This window comes from Schistocerca americana, chromosome 8 (genome assembly GCF_021461395.2).
Source record: "Schistocerca americana isolate TAMUIC-IGC-003095 chromosome 8, iqSchAmer2.1, whole genome shotgun sequence".
NCBI lineage: Eukaryota > Metazoa > Arthropoda > Insecta > Orthoptera > Acrididae > Schistocerca > Schistocerca americana.
The window spans coordinates 95,690,750-95,711,183 of record NC_060126.1 but is presented as its reverse complement, the minus strand read 5'-3'; the positions used below and the strand labels follow the sequence as shown (position 1 = coordinate 95,711,183).

General features: G+C 44.9%; 1 protein-coding gene across 1 annotated transcript in view; it reads left to right on the top strand.

Annotated features, from left to right (window-relative positions):
• Positions 1–20,434, top strand: part of LOC124545588 (sialin-like) — a 148,529-nt gene that overhangs the window by 91,654 nt on the left and 36,441 nt on the right. Inside the window, exon 6 of the mRNA XM_047124536.1 lies at positions 14,738–14,868. Within this exon, the coding sequence (XP_046980492.1) occupies positions 14,738–14,868 (131 nt within the window). The remainder of the gene's footprint in view (positions 1–14,737; positions 14,869–20,434) is intronic.

Below are 20,434 nucleotides of genomic sequence, written 5' to 3'. Positions count from 1 at the left end.
TGGATGTGTGTGATGTCCTTAGGTTAGTTAGGTTTAAGTAGTTCTAACTTCTAGGGGACTGATACCCTCAGCAGTTAAGTCCCATAGTGCTCAGAGCCAAGAAAGGTCCGTACAGGACCTGCAACATCCGGTCGTGCATTATCCTGCTGAAATGTAGGGTTTTGCAGGGATCGAATAAAGGGTAGAGCCACGTGTCCCAACACATCTGAAATGTAACGTCCACTGTTCAAAGTGCCGTCAATGCCAACAAGAGGTGACCGAGACGTCTAACCAATGGGACCCCATACCGTTACGCCGGGTGATAAGCCAGTATGGCGATGACGAATACACGCTTCCAGTGTGCGTTCACCGCGATGTCGCCAAAAAGGATACGACCATCGTGACGCTGTAAACAGAACCTGGATTCATCCGAAAAAATGACGTTTTGCCATTCGTGCACCCAGGATCGTCGTTGAGTACACCATCGCAGGCGCTCCTGTCTGTGATGCAGCGTCAAAGGTAACCGCAGCCATGGTCTCCGAGCTGATAGTCCATGCTACTGCAAACGTCGTCGAACTGTTGGTGCAGATGGTTGTTGTCTTGCAAAGGTCCCCATCTGTTGACTCAGGGATCGAGACGTGGCTGCACGATCCGTTACAGCCACGCGGATAAGATGCCTGTTATCTCGACTGCTAGTGATACGAGGCCGTTGGGATCCAGCACTGCGTTCAGTATTACCACCCTGAAGCCACCGACTCCATATTCTGCTAACAGTCATTGGATCTCGACCAGCGCGAGCAGCAATGTCGCGATACGATAAACCGCAATTGCGATAGGCTACAATCCGACCTTTATCAAAATCGGAAACGTGATGGTACGCATTTCTCCTCTTTACACGAGGCATCACAACAACGTTTCACCAGGCAACTTCGGTGAACTGCTGTTTGTGTATGAGAAATCGGTTCGAAACGTTCCTCATGTCAGTACGTTGTAGGCGTCGCCACCGGCGCCAAACTTGTGTGAATGATCTGAAAAGCTAATCATTTGCATATCACAGCATCTTCTTCCTGTCGCTTAAATTTCGCGTCTGTAGCACGTCTTCTTCGTGGTGTAGCAATTCCAATGGCCAATACTTTATAAAATATTCCTACTCAGGAATGGATACGACACTATTCGACGTAATTGCAGAAAAAGAGGTTGGACCGCGAAGATGAAGAAGTTAAGAAATAAGAATAAAACAATATAGAACTAACGGTGGTGTTTGTGAAAACACCACTGTCTAAAGCAGAAGTAAGGTCCTAGGATCAGGAAATATACGAATAGAACTTATGAAATATAGAGGAACTGTAGTGATAAAACAGAACCTTTTTAGGAAAATAGAGGTGGGAGAAGATCCACCCATGGGGTGGAATTTCTCATATATCTCCTATGTAAAGAAGGTGAGCAAACACTATGCGTCCACCAGTGATGACGGGCCAAGAGGGACACATGTCCCCTCCTGGAATTCTGCTACTGGCCTTGTATTCATTTATGAAATCTAGCACTGGTTGCTGCGACTCTATTAACCTAGATATTTAAGGCTGACAAGTAGGATGGAAATACTGTGACTTTAGCTATCACAGTCAGTCTTGTTTTTGCTTTTCATTTGTCACGATCTTCTCGGGAAATTCACTCTTAGAGATACAAATTCTTCAGTCCAAATGGCATGACTACACAATAATGTGACAAACCGAAGAACATCTCTTGGTTCTGTTCCAAACTGTTAAAAGTGAAGTGTATCGGCCAACTGGAGGGCGGTTTTGGGAAGTTTCTCACACGACCTAGTCGTATATTGCCCCCGAGTACCAGTGTAGCGAAGCAAGCCCACAGAAACAGGGCTTTAGAATCACATTTCCTTCAAAATCATTTACACAGATAAACATTAAGACATGCAAACATAAAGACGAAAAAAAAAAGATGTTTGCATATTCTGCTGAAATATGCTCAACTATTAATCGTTTCATGCTTTCTGCCAAATTTACTTCCTTGGGCACGATGCGTTTCGAAACGCATTGAATCAATTATACAAAAAATGATAATTTCAGAATTTTTCCCTCTCTTTGATAAATTTCTGTGGACACCTATGTCTGCGCAAATTATATAGGAATAAATGCTATCCCAACAACAGCTTCTTTCCAGAATTTTCCGTAAGAAAATGATGTAAAAAGATGTGTCCACTTTATGTGAAGAGCAAAGGGGTTTCCGGTTCAAAATGATTCAAATGGCTCTGAGCACTATGGGACTTAACATCTGAGGTCATCAGTACCCTAGAACTTAGAACTACTTAAATCTAAGCTAACCTAAGGACATGACACACATCCATGCTAATGCGAAAGAAGAATGTATAAACCTGGTTAAAATGTTATACAAGAACAAAAAAGTAATGATTAATATTGGAAACAACGTTCGCGAAGTATTTACTTGGCAAAGGTCTGAAACAAGCTTGTGGAATGTCACCTACTTCGTCTAACATTTACTTGGGTCAGGCACTGAATAGATTCTATAGGAAACGCTGAGACATGGGAATAAAGAGTGGTGATGATACTATTCACTCTTTTTTGTTTGCGAGTGACCAGGTAATATTCTCTGAAGATGAAGAGGATATGGGATAAAAGCTGAAAAGCTCAAGGAGGAGTATAGTAAAAGGGGTTGTAGTAAAAGGGGTTTCGGGATCTCCCTGGACAAGACGGAGTGCATGTGTGTGGGCAGGACTTCGTGACAAAGGACGCAGACAAAGGAGAAATAAAATGATGAGGAAGCTATAAATGTTTCGGAGCAATGATAGATAGCTAAGGTTCATGTGCAACGCTATCAGTTCGAGAATATTAGTGGGCAAGAGGGATTCTCGGGTTTTGCATAGAATATTAGGAATTACTAATGTTTTTCAAGGTTCTTGGGTGTAGTGCCGGATCTAGTCGTTGAGGTTCACGTTATTTCGGTGAATAACCATTCCGCCATCATGAGGTGGTGCTGATGGAATGATGTGTCTGCTGCGTGCTGCCATTGTTTATGCCTTGTTTATGCCTGCCAGTCCAGAGTTCGGGTCTCACAGCTCGCCCCCCCCCCCCCCCCCCCCCACTCTTCCTGTGCTCGATTGGTGGGAAGGTGGGGAGAGGGTGGTTGCTGTGTAGCAGGGGAGAGTCTCAGAAGCCTTCCGCTCGCCGCCCCTGTCGCATCTCACGTCCGCTTCGATGGAGCTCAGTATTGGCTCCCATGTCTTGCTTATCTGGGAGCCATGTGGAAACGGACTACCTAAAGAGATGTCTGCAGTTGACGAGGCAAGATAGGACACGAAATGAGGAGGTACGGAACAAAATGCAGATAACGTGCTCTATAACAAAAACTTTGGGAATACAGCGAATCAGTGGTACTGGCACGTATAACAAATATCCGACAATAAGTGGCGAAATAAGGTTTTAAACTAGGAGCCATCCGGCAGAAGAAGAAGAAGAAGAGGAAGGCCAGCGCTAATACAGAAAAAATACATATAATTTGCAGTAGAAGACAGAAATCTAGGACCGGATCACTGGTACAAAGGGGCCTGTGGAAGTGGAAAACAACTACCGCATAGAGAGAATCGCCGAAGAAAAAGAAGAAGAAGAAGCAACCGGACTGTAAACTTCATTTTCTAACACTGACCTCTATTAAAAATAGAAAATGAAACAGGAAACCTAATTCGAACGTAGGTTCACAAAAGCACAGAAATGATATGTCACCAGATCAATGGGAAATGGTCGCCAGTCCAAAGTGATTTCAGTGCAGTTATTAATAAGTTTCAAAATTCAGAAATGAAATATAAACTCTTCATACTGATTAAACGATACCAAGCCAGCAGCATCAATCACTATCAACATTCACAGAATTCCCTCCTGTTAAGCATGATCAAGTAGCAAAAACTTTCCGACTGTAATGTTTGCTAATTGACCAGCTTAATACAGAACATTTTTAATGAAAATTATTAACTACTGATAAACACATTGCCTAGAATATGGAGACCCTGAAACTATTATGGCAACACTTTTAGAAGCACTTTTCATACAATAAAGTGTATAGGCACTAAGGTACATTTTGTAGGACTTATTTAAGCAAAAATATGCAAATTTAAAGCAATTCCCTGTGAACCATAGACTTTGCCGTTGGTGGGGAGGCTTATGTGCCTCAGCGATTCAGATAGCCGTACCGTAGGTGCAGCCACAGCGGAGGGGTGTCTGTTGAGAGGCCAGACGAACGTGTGGTTCCTGAAGAGGAGCAGCAGCCTTTTCAGTAGTTGCAGGGGCAAGAGTCTGGATGATTGACTGATCTGTCCTTGTAACACTAACCAAAACGGCCTTGCTGTGCTGGTACTGCGAACGGCTGAAATCAAGGGGAAACTACAGTCGTAATTTTCCCGAGGACATGCAGCTCTACTATATGGTTAAATGATGATGGCGTACACTTGGGAGATATAATTGAGAGCAACATTATGGAAATTGAAGAGGACACAGATGAAGATGAGATGGGATACGTGATACTGTGTGAACAATTTGGCAGAGCACTGAAAGACCTAAGTCAAAACAAATCCCAGGTAATAGACAACATTTAGTTAGAACTACTGATAGCCCTGAGACAATCGAAGTACCCTCAAATTTCAAGAAGAATACTATAATTCAAGTTCCAAGGAAAGCAGGTGCTGTCAGGTGTGAAAATTACAGAACTATTTGAATAAATCACGGTTGCAAAATACTAACACAAATTCTTTACAGAAGAATGGAAAACCTGATAGAAGCCAACATCTGGAAAGATCAGTCTGAAATCCGGAGAAATATAGGAATACGCAAGTCAATATTGACCCAACCAGTTTTCTTAGAATAAAGCTTAAGGAAAGGAAATGTTGACTGGAATACACTCTTTGAAATTCTGAAGGTAGCATGAGTAAACTACAGACAGCGAAGAGCTAATTAAAACTTATATAGAAACCAGTAGGCAGTTATAAGAGTTGAGGAACACGAAAGGGAAATACTGGTTGAAAAGGGAGTGAGACAGGGTTGCACACTATGTGATCAAGAGTATCCGGACACCTGGCTGAAAATGACTTACAAGTTCGTGGCGCCCTCCATCGGAAATGCTGGTATACAGTATGGCGTTGGTCCACCATTAGCCCTGATGACAGCTTCCACTCGCGCTGGCATACGTTCAATAAGATGCTGGAAGGTTTCTTGGGGAATGGTAGCCCACTCTTCACGGAGGGCTGCACTAAGGAGAGGTATCGATGTCGGTCGGTGAGACCTGGCACGAAGTCAGCCTTTCAAAACATCTCAAAGATGTTCTATAGCATTCAGGTCAGGATTCTTTGCAGGCCAGTCCATGACAGAGATATTATTATTCTGTAACCATTATTGTTATGTAACCACTCAGTCACAGGCCGTGCATTATGAACGTGCTCGATCGAAAGATACAATCGCCATCGCCAAATTGCTCTTCAGCAGTGGGAAGCAAGAAGGTGCTTAAAACATGAATGTAGGCCTGTCCTGTGATAGTGCCACGCAAAACAACAAGAGGTGCAAGCACCCTCCATGAAAAACACGACCACACCATAACACCACCGCCTCCGAATTGTACTGTTGCCACTACACACGCTGGCAGATGACGCTCACAGGGCATTCGCCATACCCACACCCTGCCATCGCATCGCCCCATTGTGTACGGTGATTCGTCACTCAGCACAACGTTTTTCCACTGTTCAATCGTCAAAGTTTATCGTCGTTACAACAAGCGAGGCGTCGTTTGGAATTTACTGTCATGATGTGTGGCTTATGAGCAGCCGCTCAATCATGAAATCCAAGTTTTCTCTACTCCCAAATAACTGTCATAGTACTTGCAGTGGATCCTGATGCTGTTTGGAATTCCTGTGTGATGGTCTGGATAGAAGTCTATCTATTACACATTACGACGCTCTTCAACTGTCGGCGATCTCTGTCAGTCAACAGACGAGGTCGTCCTGTACGTTTTTGTCCTGTACGTGTTCCTTCAAGTTCCCACTCCACTATCACATCGGAAACAGTGGACGTAGGGGTGTTTAGGAGTGTGGAAATCTCGCGAGCAGGCGTATAACACAAGTGACATCCAAACACCTACCAAGCCCCATTCTGTTCTCTCACGATGTCTAATGACTACTGAGGACGCTGATATGGAGTACCTGGCAGGAGGTGGCAGCACAATGCACCTAACTTATGTTGTTGGGGGTGTCTGGATACTTTTGATCGCATAGTGTAGTTTATCCCCGATGTTACGCAATATGTATATTGGGCTGGCAGTGAAGGGTACTATAGAAAAATTTGGAGTAGGAATTAAAGTCCAGGGAGAAGAAAGAAAAACTTTGAGATTTGGCGATGATATTGTAGCTCTATCAGAGGCAGCAAAGAACTTGGACGAGCTGTTGAACGTAATAGACAGCATCTTGAAAGGAGGATATAAGGTGAACTTCAACTAAAGCAAAACAACGGTAAGGGAACAGCGGTAACTGAATTTAGTTGAATTAAATCACGTGATGCTGAGAGAATCAGATTAGGAAAAGACACACTTAAAATGATGATGATGCCGAAGTAGAGAGGATATAAAATGTAGGCTGACTATGGCAAGAAAAGCATTTCTGAAGAAGCGGAATTTGTTAACATCGAAATAAATTCAAGTGTCAGGAAGTCTTCTGAAAGTATTTGTATGGAGTGAAGCAATGTACGAAAGTGAAAATGGACGAGAAACAGTTTTGACAAGAAAAGAATAGATGCATTTGATATGTAGTGATATAGAAGAATGCTGAAGATTGGGTGCATGGATCATATAAGTAATGAGGAGTATTGAATAGAATTGGGGAGAAAAGAATTTGTGGCACAACCCGATTAGAAGAAGGGATCGGTTGGTGGACAATGTGTGAGGCATCGAGGGATCACCAGTTTAATACTGGAGGGAAGCGTGGAGGGTAAAAATTGTAGTGGAAGACCAAGAGACGATTACAGTAAACAGATTCAAAAGGATGTAGGTTGCAGAAGTCATTCGGAGATGAAGAGGTTTGCACAGGATAGAGTAGCACAGATAGCTGTATTATACCAATCTTCGGACTGAAGACTACAACAACAACAACATTTTCTGCAGCTATTTTCTTTTTATATTAAGTCGACTAATTTATATACTACAGTATCTTTCAGACTAACTGAAGAAACTGTCAAGTCTTTCAAAACGCTTTAATTGTTAGTGTTAGAAGAAATCAAATATTTAACTTCACTTTTATGAACACTCAGAAACTTTCCATATCGGTAACACGACTCTTATGCTGGTTACGTTACTTATGTCAAGGATGTTCTCTTAACATAATTGCTTCTAAATTCACACTATTTTGAGTCACTCCAGTAAAATTATTGATTGATACTCTGACACAAATCTAAACATGCTATTACTCTTCTGGAGGTTCAAATGGTTCAAATGGGTCTGAGCACTATGGGACTTAACTTCTGTGGTCATCAGTCCCCTAGAACTTAGAACTACTTAAACCTAACTAACCTAAGGACATCACACACATCCATGCCCGAAGCAGGATTCGAACCTGCGACCGTAGAGGTCACGCGGTTCCAGACTGAAGCGCCTTTAACCGCACGGCCACACCGGCCGGCTTTCTGGAGGCGTTGGAGAGATCTACTGCAGCGATATCAGCGGAAATTGTTACGCAACCATGGCTCTTCAAACAATTTGCTGTTTTTAATTTAGTCTCCGCGCTGTGAAATGTCTTAGAGGAATAATCATTGAGGCACGTTGCTACATATAATAATTTGACGATATTTTTCTCTCGCTTTCCACTTCAGGATGGCTCGTTACCACAAACCCAATTCGTGCTCGCTAACGTATTACCCTTCCGCCTTTCTCTTCGGCACGTTGACATATTCCAGTTATAGAGGGACTTCCCTCCAAGTTTCCTGACCATACAGTTCTAGCTATCGGTTCCCTTTGCATAAGTCAGTGAAGTTACAGTTTTTTTTTTTACTTTTGAATTATAAAAGAATGTATCTTGTAGTATCACTCAATAAATAGAACAAGACATTTGAGAATATACGCTAGTAAGAATACATTAATATTTACATTTGTGGTATAAGGTTATTAGCGTTACAGCACCAGTCATATAAAGTACTGGTTGAAGCGTGTCGTTTGCCACGGTTCCTGTTTTTCCCTTGGTTTACTCCTGTCTGGAGTTTCCGCGTTTTCCTAGAGGGCGTTGCGGAGCCTCTGCGAGCGAGCTGCCAATGTGCCCGTTGGGAAGGGGCGCGGTGTCGCGAGCCGAGGGCGGACGAGGGAGTTGAGACGAGTGTTTGGCCCTGGACGACCGTTCTGCAGCGGGACGCTCGGTCCCTCTATGCTAAGTCTGGATGGGTCCAAAAACCCGAGGCGTGAGGACACAAGAGGCCGTAAATCTCTGGACAACGTTTGGTTTCCGTTCGTGGGCCGGGGAAGCTATGAATTCCGTCTGCGGCTGCCAGTAACCTCCAGAAGGAGGTGTCGTCACTGAAAGTAAGCTTTTTCATCTAGTTAGTGCAACGGTCGTCGTCTGACGGGCCCAATCTCCCGGTGTTATGGGAGCTATTAATAACTGTGTGGCAACGTTTCTCTGCTTTGAGTTTGTGATCGGAAATTGCCTTGCATGTGTGTTACTGCCCCCTTGCATGATCGTACATTTGAACGCCATGCTAACTTACTTAAGGCACGCGTCGTAAAGAAACAAAAAAAAAAAATTATTTTGGCTGTGGACCTTCTGCAAGCCGTTGTTTTCCCATGAACGGCGTAGGTCACTGTTTGGGTAAGCACGTTGTAAAATGTTTAAATAACCTTGTACTCTCTGGCGGAGAGATAGAGTGAACTGTAGCCAATTAATTTAATGGATGTCTGAAATGCGAGATTATGTTAATGTACGCTAATATCTGTTGTGTTTTAGTACGTAGGTATATTTAACTTCAGTCACTGTTATTGTGTACATATGCTTGTTTTAAGGAGTTTGGTCCCCGTGGCATTTAAGTGCTCTATTTAGTTATATTTAAGGTAGTTCCTCTTAGCCACGACTGGTGTCGGTTGCTCGGTCTGTCTGAAATGTTGGGTCTATTGGGTACAGACCGTTGTTGACTTGCTCTCCTCAGTCCCGAATTCCCGTATTGATATTACGGCTGTAGTTCTGCCGGAATCTCATTTGCAGAAGTTATCAGTTCTTGTGAACACAAATAAAGCTAACTTTGTCTGTAATTTTCGTCCGCTGGCCAGCAAGCTTTGGGTAATAATTAAAAATCGCCAACTGGTCTTCGCCCAACTTAGTGGCTCGAGTTAGACGAGTTCCCTGTCCAGTTTCCTCCTGCTGGTGGAGCCATCCTCTTTCCCGAGCCACGCTGGGGTAAGAATTACGCGAGCGTGTATTGCCGCTCAATGTTCCAGGAGAATTAAGTAAGAGGTTAATTATCTACTCTACCGCTATGCCCAAGAAAGGCGAATTAGAGTTGTTCTGGATAACCTAAGGATTGTACACTACTGAGATAGTTCTAGGTTTGGAGAAATTGCTGTTTGGTAAAATTTAGCCTTCTGTGTCGGTAGTCCGGCGTATTCGACGATCCAACATTTTTATAGAACTGAAAGACTTGGTTTTGATGCATTTGCTGAGACGTGACTTAATTATCTGCTATTGATGTTAATTGCTTTAGATGAATTTTTTTAAATCTGTGGTTATAGTTCTTAATGACTGATCGTCTTTAATGGTGCAAGAATGTACGTCTGATTGTCCTATATGTCACCTACCGACTTCATTCAGAGACTGAAAAGGTGATCCTTGCTCTAGTTCTATGGGATTTTATTACCCGTTGATCCTTATCGTTTATGGTCTTAAATATATGTTTGCTTAAAGGAGTAATCATAGATTCCTATTGTTTATTAAGTAATTCTTAAGTTGCATACCAAATATTACGAGTGCAAATATTCTCTCATTGTTACACTTAAGTGATCTGTGGTTTGCACTGAAGCGTGTGACAATAAATGCAAAATCTAAAGTGAAGCGTTGGGGCGAATTAATCCTTTCCCTAATCATTACCTTTAAAGATAACTGATTGTTTGTCGCTTGTTATTGAAATTGGTTGGAAGAATAGTTTATTGATTGGCCCCGTAGAAAGAGGAAATCACTGGTGTTACGTACTGAGTCGACATCTACAATATGCAAGCTAACTGGCAGTGTGTTTTGGAAGACTGTGGAAAATATTACACCATGAAGCGCCCTTCTAGTACTTATCAATTTTTGTGTAGGTGTTCATCACATAACGTATATTAAATTATTAAATTTTCATTCCTTTCTGAGCTGATGTCGATCATCGAAGTCAGTATGAGGTGTTACGCCGCCTCCAAAAATCAGGCCTGTTGCCATATCCAACAGCCCTCAACATGATAAATCCAGAAGAGTCTCGCCAATCACTGCTACCTGTGGCCTTTCACCAGGTAATCTAAGGAATCGTTGCCGTCGATATGATCATCGTGAACAGAAACTTCACTTACCACTGAATACATTTAATACCACCCTGTGTCCTAGTTGACTGTGGCTCCACACCGTGAAAGTCTCTGCTGCCTGTGGTGCGGTGTCAACGGCAGACGACGCATCACATATCGAGACCCCTGCTTAGCTTCCAATAGCCTGTTACCGAGGTTTGTGGCATCACTCTGCCTGTAACCTCTACCCCAATATCGCCTTTGTCGTCTGTCTATTCGTGAGGGGCAGTAGAACAGTTCTAACACCTCTCCATACTGTGGTCCTTCTGTAAGGACGCGAGGCTGGCTTTATTGCCACAATGTTGTCCTGAGTCCATCTGGTCACCGCTCATTCTGCAGCCGTTGCTCTGCAGCCAGCTGCCTGAGCGGCCTGTCGGCATGACGCTCCCACGTCCCTCATGCCAATGACTCGACCGTTCCCAACGTCCGACAGATCGTGACGAGCTGCACGTACTTGTCCTCTGCGCATGCTGAACTGCGATCTGCACCAGGAGGGTTAGACACGTCCACCATCCATCAAGTACCCCCATTTTTCTCAACATTAAGAGCGTCTTTCTTCTGTAAATAAGCTCGCAAAGCGATGAAATTTTAACCAACATATCATCCAGCCACTGAAATACTGAGTTGTATTAAATTAGTGTTCACTGAAGGTGTTTATTGTTAAATACTTTCCTTATTCGTGAGCGACCATTAAGCAGCATTTGAAATTATTTGGCACAGTAGATAAAGGTGGCAATTTTAGATGGGACGTCTTAGTCTAGTGAGCATTTAGCAGAAATCGTCAGCTGTAATTGTTGACCACCTCCCTGAAATCGAGCAAATAAACGCATTTCTGGTCCAGAAAACGGTTGTCATCATTATTAGACTCAAGTAGTGACATTGCTTGAAGTTTTTCACTGGCTCCTCTGCATTCACTGTTGTTTTGACTACACCGAGGTGGCAATAGTCCTGGGATACCTCCTAATATCGCGTCGGACCTCCTTTTTCCAGGTGTAGTGCAGCAATTCAACGTGGCACGGACTCAACAAGTCTTTGAGAGTCCACTGCAGAAATATCGAGCTATGCTGTTTCTGTAGCCGTTCCTAATTGCGAAAGTGTTGCCGGTGCAAGATTTTTTGCACTAACCGACCTCTCGATTACGTCTCATAAACTTTTGATGAGATTCACTTCGGGCGATCTGGGTGGCCATATCATCGCCGCTAAATGTACAGAATGTTCCTCAAACCAATCGCGAACAATTGTGGCCCGGTGACATGACGCATTTCAGTCCATAAAAATGCTATCGCTTTTTGGAATCACGAAGTCCATGAATAGCTGTAGACGATCTCTAAATAGCCGAGCATAGCCATTTCCAGTCAATGATCGTTTCAGTTGGACTAGAGGACACAGTCCATCCCATGTAAACGCAACCCCCACCACCAGCTTGTACAGTGTCTTGTTGACAACTTGGGTCCATGGCTTCGTTGGGTCTGCGCCACATTCGAGGCCTACTGCCAGCTCTTACTGACTGAAATCGGGACTCATTCGCCCAAGTAACGGTGTTCCAGTCGTCTAGGGTCCAGCCGGTATGGTCACGAGCCCAAGAGAGGCGCTGCAGGCGGTGTTGTGTTGTTATCAAGGGCACTAGCGTTGGTCGTGTTCCTTCACAGCCCATTATCGCCGAATTTCGCCACGCTCTCCTAACGAATACGTCCGTCGTTCGTTCCACACTGATTTCTGGGGTTATTTCACGCAGTGTTGCTTGTCTGTTAGCACTGACAACACTACGAAAATGCCGCTGCTCTCGGTGGTTAAGTCAAGGCTGTCGGCCACTGGGTTGTCCGTGGTGAGAGGTAATGCCTGAAATACGGTGTTATCGGCACCCTTCGACACTGTGGATCGCGGACTATTGAATTCCCCAACGATATCCGAAATGGAATGTCCCATGCACCCATCTCCAAGTACTATTAACGTTTTGAAAGCGTGTTAATTTCCACCGTGCGCCCATAATCACGTCCGAAACCTTTCCGCATGAATCACGTGAGTACAAATGACAGCTCCATCTGTGCACTGCCTTTCTATAACTTATGCACGCGACACTATCGCCATCTTTATATGTGCGTATCGCTATTCCTTACGTTTCGTCATCTCAGTGTATGTGTTGGTGTTGTATGCCCACGCTTTGTCGCTCGTAACAATGTGGCGAAACAAAACATGTTCTCTGTGTCGATAGTAGTCCAAAAATACTCATCCACTTCACAACTCTCCCCTTTATGTTGTCATTGCACTCCCATTCGGGAGGAGGACGGTTGAAATCCGCGTCCGGCCATCGAGTTTTAGCTTTCTGCGCTTTCCCTAAATCGCTCCTGGCTAATGCTGGAATGATTACTTTGAAAGGGCACGGCCGATCCGTCTCCGTTCTTCAAACAATCAGAACTTGTGCTCCGTCTCTGATGAGCACGTTGTCGACGAGACGGTAAATGCTAATCTTCCTTCCTTCCTCTTTGTTGCGGGTAACCATTTTCAGTATTTGCCTTGCACATAGTTTGTGACACCCGGTCTTAGCAGTCAGAGTCATTGAAGCCTCGAATCCGTCGTCTAACATTCGCTGCACTCAGTACTGTAGGCCGCCGTAAACTGGGTACAACTCCTGAAGAATTTGAGCAGCTATAAATCCTTCTCCGCACAAAAATCGGATTTGTGCACGCACTTCGCAGCTGGTGCCGAGGCTTTGCTCTTACTCATAGCAAACGACTACTGCATCAAAAAATTACTTCTGCGATTTGGTAAAGAATGAATACATGGCGATGCATTTGTGCACCTTTGTTGTCAGCTGACAACATTTAAATACGAGCGAACTTCATATAAACGTATGGAAGGGTAGGTGCAGCTCAGTTTTGTTCTTTACGGGGTCTAATACTTCGCTGTTTCCTTTAGTTCTGATTAGAATCTACCCTCTTCTACTATGTGCGCTTCCTTTCTGTTTCTCACTTCATGACAATTCTTCACAGTCAGTTTATCCTTTGAATGTGTTCCACCCATTTCAGTCTCCTCTTTCAAATATACTTTAGAAGTATTCTTGCTTCATTTACTCTTTTGAACCAGTTTCATTAGCTCCATTCTTCTTCACTACTAAATTTCAAAGAGTTTCAATTATTTCTCCTCTTTTTCCTTAATGTCCATCCTTCTGGGCCATATGTAACTACAATCCAAATAAAGTATTTGGCAAATCTAATTCCTATGGCTCTTGTTGGCAGTAACTCTTGTATTTTTATAAATGCATACTTTGTAGTTGATACTCTTCTCCTTATTTCTCCGATACAGCTTCCATGTGCATTAAGCATAACTCCTGAGTAAGTGAATGACTTTCCCTTTTCAACTTTTCTCTAGTGTATATCCACTGAGCTACAGGTATGTATCTCTGCTGTTTTCATTATCCTTGCCTTGGCGTGTTGATAAGAATTCAGAAATGTTCCCCACTTCTTTTTATTGCCTCAGTCAGGTTCTCAAGAAAATACACCAGTATCTATTGCGAGGTCCGCTGCTTACATTGCCTACGTCCGTAATCAAACTCAGTTCATCGAAACGAGTTCTAATTAAGCAACTACTGAAGTCTGTTTGCACACTTGAAAGTGGCATGCTGGAAGATTTGCCAGGAAAGTAGTCAAAACAGCTTCCGCTCTGATCAAATCCCGTATATATTTGGATCTAAAAATCATGCCAGAACCGCACAGACTATTATCATGAGCTATATGTCGATAATCTCGTCCCCAGATCTTATTTTCCGGTTCGTTATGAAGTTTAGAACTCAATATTCGTCGGCTGCCGCCGACAAGAAAGCACGATATGGAACCAACAGGGACGTCTTTCCCTTTGGCCAAAGATATGCTAAGGCCATATGAACAACATTTCAAGTTCGCAACAGTTTCAACTGAGCATTCGTGAGAGCTCTGTTATGTATATTTAGGAATAGAATTATTTAATACGACAAACAGCTGTTTACAATAAGCGAGGTGGAACTTTATGGAGCTGTACGTATCTGATAGCAAACAGCTACTATCTTTTTATTACTAGCATTATCGCACACTTGACATGGTGCTATTGATTGCATGTGAATTTTTTCAGAGTATTTCTTTGCTTTCGAAGATCTAGACAAGGTGATAACTGTTGTGAGGTGCTGAACAGCAAAACTTATTTTTGTCTGCAGGCGTGGTGGGCCTCGTGTGGTGCACGGCGTGGTGGCTGGTGGTGGCCGAGGGTCCGGAGAAGGACCCCAGGATCTCGCCGGAGGAGCTCAAGTACATCCAGGACTCGCTGGGCCCCGACAGCGACCACAAGGTCGGTAAACAGGCCACACTAGCTGTCCTTGTGCCTGCTGGCAGCCAGGCCATAGTCTGGTCGTTTTCAGCCTTACCACGACAGGAGCTGCAAAACATTGACAGTCAGTATCAGCATCCTTCCCCCTCCTTGGACAACAGACCTTGCCTTTAGTGGAGAAGCTTGCATGCCACAGCAATACAGATAGCCGTACCATAAGTGCAACCACTACCGAGGGGTATCTGTTTAGAGGTCACGCAATTGTGTGGTTCCTGAAGAGGGCAACAGCCTTTTCAGTAGCTGCATGTAGAACTGTCTGGTTGGTTGGTTGGTTGCTTGGTTTGGGGAGTAAAGGGACGAAACTACAGGGTCATCAGTCCCTTTTTCCTCATGGAAACATGTCTCAGGTCTCAAGTCTTTCTCTGTGATTCAAAGTTACTTTTACGCCATTATACTTTCCCCGACTCCTTTTGGGAATTCGAATCACACAGAAAGACAAAACGAAAGAAGCTAACCAAAAGAGGAAAACTTACACTAAAGTGAAAAGCAGTCAAAGGTATTAAAATAATATAGCAAATGGCCTGGGCTGGCTTACCACAAGAGTAAAAAGGATGAGCCAGCCACACTGCAACACACAAAAATCTCCAGTCTAAAAGACAAGGCGAGACGAACACACATAGGGAAAAGACGAACACCAAAGCAAACAAACAGCAAAGAAAAAGTGAGGAAGAGTTAAAATGGAAGTTATGGTCGAGGCCTGGGAGAGAAGGCCACACGCCCGCCCTTAGATTGTGTGATAAAAATCTCCTTAATGTATAAAACATAAAACGTTTTTGAGGCATTAACACCCAACACCGGGGGCAGGATGCTGGGAAAGTTAAGAGTCTACTGCCAAGTGGACAAAGTTGGAAAGTCCAACAAGATGTGGACGTCTGTCAAGAGGGAACCACAGCAACACTGAAGCGGGTCCTCACGATGGAGGAGGTGACTATGGGTCTGCCAGCTATGGCCTATGCAGAGCCAGCAAAGGACAACAGAGTCCCTGTGATGGCTCACATGGATGAGCGCCACACATTTGTTGTCTCCTTGACAACACGTAGTTTATTTGGTGAACTGATGGTGCGCCATTCAGTATCTAATGTCCCAAAAACTTTGCCACGTAAGACCGATCGGAGATCATACTCTGGCAGTCTGATCTCCAGACGTGGGTTACCAGTAGCTTGTTTAACCAGTCTGTCAACAACTTCATTGCCCGGAATCCCAACATGTCCTGGGCTTCAAATGAAGGGTACTGAACATTGATTGTTTCGGAGGTCATAAAGAGACTCCCGGACAATCATAACCAAAAAATGGCGAGAGAAGCACTGGTCGAGAGCTTGTAGGCTGCTTAAGGAGTCACTACAGATGACGAAGGAGCTTGAGAGTGGGAGAGACGACTACACACTCTGCAGTGAAAATACTGTAGCCATCCAGCAAGGAGCGCTCTTCAGGCCATCATGAACGTAAGCTGCCTGAGCTACACTGACTGGGGTGCTGATCGCTCTACACTGCTCCAGCTATACAGAGCCGTTGCGCTGCCCTATGTTGACTATGGGAGCCTGGTGTATGGTTCCGCATCACCGTCGAGCCATCGGTGTACACGAATCAAGACGAAGCTGTGGCCAAGGCATGGAACATGGAGGTGTTTGGAAGTGGACTCGCAAGAAAGGTGGTGAAGGCAAAGTTTCAAGTGCAATAAGAAGCGACCGAAAAAGGACCGCAGTTATAATCCCCAATCTGGGCTGTTGTTGCAGGAGATGAATCATCGAGTTAGTGAAAATGAGGTGGTAATGTGGATGGCGAGGCGAACAGTGAATGTGGGCGGTGCAATCCGCAAGCAGTTCCGTCGCCTAATCCATAATGGAGGAATGCCAGATTCTATGAGGAGGCTGTTCACTCTGCTGGTTCAGAAATCTCCCGTCCCAAGCCAAAGTTTACAGTGGTGTATAGGGTCCAGCAGCGACAGTGCTGAGGGTGATGCGGAACCATACACCAGGCTCCCATTGTCAACATAGGGCAGCGAAACGGCTCTGTATAGCTGGAGCAGCGTAGGGCGATCAGCACCCCAGTCAGTGTAGCTCAGGCAGCGAATATTAAGATGCCACCAGCACTTTTCCTTAAACTGATGAAGATGTTAAAGCCAAGTTAAGCGAGCATCGAAGACCAATCCCAAAAAGCAGTAGGTCTCCACTGCATTCCCTCTGCCAGGCACGTTGTTGTGAATAGCAGAGTAATCACGTAGATGTAGATGTAGATGACGACAGACGTGCATGAACAAGTCTTGGCTGCAGAAAACTGATAGCTGTAGGTTAGGGCCCACAACTGTGCCTCTCGTATGGCTCCCTGCAGGTGATGTTCAGCCACGCCAATATAAGAGGAGCAGAAGGAAATACAAAATTCGTCAGCATATAGGAGGGGAGAAATGGAGACCCCACTGCTAGTGCAGACCATTGACGAAGTTAAAAACAGTCGGGCGCTCAAGACACAGCTTTGCAGGACCCCATTCTCTTGGATGTGGGGTGATCTATGTGAAGCATCGAATCGAACCCTGGAAGCGACAAAAAGTTCAGTATAAGAACTCAGAATCCGGCTCTAGAGACTCCATTCGTGTGTAGTAGCGATAATATGGTCTGATCAAGTGATATGGTAGGCTTTCGTCAGGTCAAAAAAGATGGCAATGAGGTGTTGATGCCGGGAAAAGTCCATTCGGATGATAAACTCCTGGTAGACCAAGTTGTCAGCGGTGAAGCGACCTCGTCGAAAACCGCCCTGGGAGGAAGCCAGAAGGCACTGAGACTTGAGGAGCTAACACAACCACTGGCTCATCATGCGTTCGAACAACTTGCACAGAACGGTGGTGAGGCTGATAGGACAATAGCTATCCACGTATAGCAGGTTCTTACCAGGCATTAGCACTGGGACGGTGATACTTTCCCACCATTTCGACTGGAATTCGCTATCGCTCCAGAGGCGGTTGAAGACGGCCAGGAGGTGGTGCTGGTAGTCTGCTGACAGATGTTTAATCATTTGGGAATCGATGCTGTCTGGGCCAAGGGTTGTGCAAGGACAGTCGGCAAGGGCCCTAAGAAATTCTCGCTCACAGAAGGGAGCATTATATGGCTCAGGGCGTCGGGGAGCAAACGATAGTGGTTGTCAAACCACCCGCTGTTTTAGGAGACGAGAAGTGGGGCAGTAATTCACAGATGCAGAGGTGCAAGCATAATGCTTGGTAAGACGCTGTGCGATTACGTTTGGATTGGTGGATACAGCACCATGTGTGGAAATTACAGGTATGCATGCAGGCGTCTGATACCTGTTGAGATGTCTGAGGTTGGTCCAGACCTGGGAAGAAGACGTTCGTGATCTGATAATGGTGATGTATCGTTCACAACACTTCTGCTTCTGTCATTTTTTGAGCTGACGGACCAGTGTGCAGAGCCGTTTGAAGGCAGTGATATGCTCCAGGGATGGATGACGTTTATGACATTGGAGGGCCATCCTACAATCTCTAATCGCCGCAACGATTTGCGACGGCCACCAAGGCATCAACTACTGCGGGGGCAACCCAAGGAACGAGAAATTGAAGAGTCAGCTGTGCAACAATGATAGTAGTGATTGTCTGGATCACCTCATCGATGTTGTCACGCAATGGAGATTCAATGGTGGTAACAGTGATAGGGAGGCGAAAGCATCTCAGTCAGCCTTGGTAAAGAGCTCATCTGGGCAAGCGACCAGCTGAATGACGCTGGGGTACGGACAGGAAGAGTGGAAAGTGGTCACTACTACACAAGACGTCACGAGCTCTCCAGTGGATAGATGGGAGAAGGCGAGGACTTAAAACCAAGAGGTCAGTGACCGAGCATGTGCCATGTGCCACACTGAAATGAGTGGGGGCACTGGTATTTAGGAGGCAAAGGTCGAGTTGAGTTAGTATAAAATGCCCAGAAACTTTGGTTCCATCCCACAAAGTGTTATGGACGTTCAAATCGCCCAAATGCAGATAAGGTGGGGGGAGATTAGTGCAGCCAAGACATGATGCGACACGTCACCACCTTCAGGAAGGTACATGCTAGAGCTGATAACTTCCACGTTGTCATCACCCTGACAGCCACAGCATCTAAAGGTATTTGAAGGGGCACAGGTTCGCTACAGACAGAGATAAGAACATAAACGCAAACTCCACCTGACAGTCTGTCACAGTCATGACGGTTTATGTAGTACCCCCAATAGTCACCAAGTCACTGTGGGAAACCATGTTTCCTGAACAACACAAAAAGCAGGCATAGCACTTAAGAGTCGTCACAATTCAATCAGGTGGGATAAAAAATTGCCGCAGTTCCGCTGGAGGATGACTCTTTGTGCAGTCAGCATCACCTACTGCCACTGGTTGAGTGTTTGTATCCGTTTCCATTGTGGGTGAGGCGTCCATCTCATACTCAGATGCAGAACTGGTGGGGTGACCTAGGAAGTGAGACTCCCAAGGGACCCCTTCCATGTGAGAGGAACTGGAGGAGGCTATTGCTTCTCTGACTGTGGGGAGGGGACCATTTTCCCCAGCATGGGGGGGGGGGGGGGGGGAATTATTGCTCCTGAAGTAGGTGCTTTGGGAGCAACGGAATAAGAGGTTTCCACATCAGAATAGTGTGGCTGATACAGCTGTGCGACCAGCTGTAGCATAGATGGCTGTGAGGCAATCACGCCACGTCCACTTGTCAGGTCTGCAGTGCTGTGGGCAAGTGCAGAAGTGGAGGAAAACAGAGCTGAGAAGCCGTGTTGGCGAGTTTCCTGTCTCTGGCGAAAAGCAGCAAAAACTTGGGAGGTGCGAGCCAGTGCAGGAACGAATGCCTTCAGGGACCCGTTATACTTTCACAGCGATAAGGCACTGCACGGGAAGTTCGAATTCACGTCGCTGGCGCTCGGTCTATTAACTGGAGACACTTATCGTTCCGCAGCGACTAGTCACCATTGCGATCTACCATCTCTGACGTTATATTAGTTACATTAATAAAACCTCAATTTGGGGAAAAAATTTTCTCAGTCGCGCCCAACTTGTTTGTTTGTATATTGTGAATGATCTCCTCTGTCGTCATCTCACGATTTAACTGCCGTACTAATATGGTGTTCGCATTTAGCTGGCTGAAATGCCTCACGAGGACGTCACGAAGTCACTGTACCTCCGTAATACTACCAGTGATTACGTCTGACCTTCATAAATTCTAGCAGCGAGGCTGACTGCGTCAAATTGTGCATGACTTTGTTTTTACTCTGTAGCCTTCCTGCATGGAGCGCCAGTTTCCATGCACCGCTGAGGATATAACCGCTGTTCCAGTTAAAGCTGTTGTTGCACTTTTTGATATCAACGGCTTCTTTGATGACGTAATACCTGAAAATAGACACGTGGGATAAGATAAACGTATTATCAGACATAATTGTATTGCGTCCGACCGCAGCAGATTTGTCAAAATCGCGATATTTTCCATATGGCTCTATGATGTATAGAGTGTTCTGAAAATTGTGTGTATAGATCGACCAATGTAACTGAAAACGC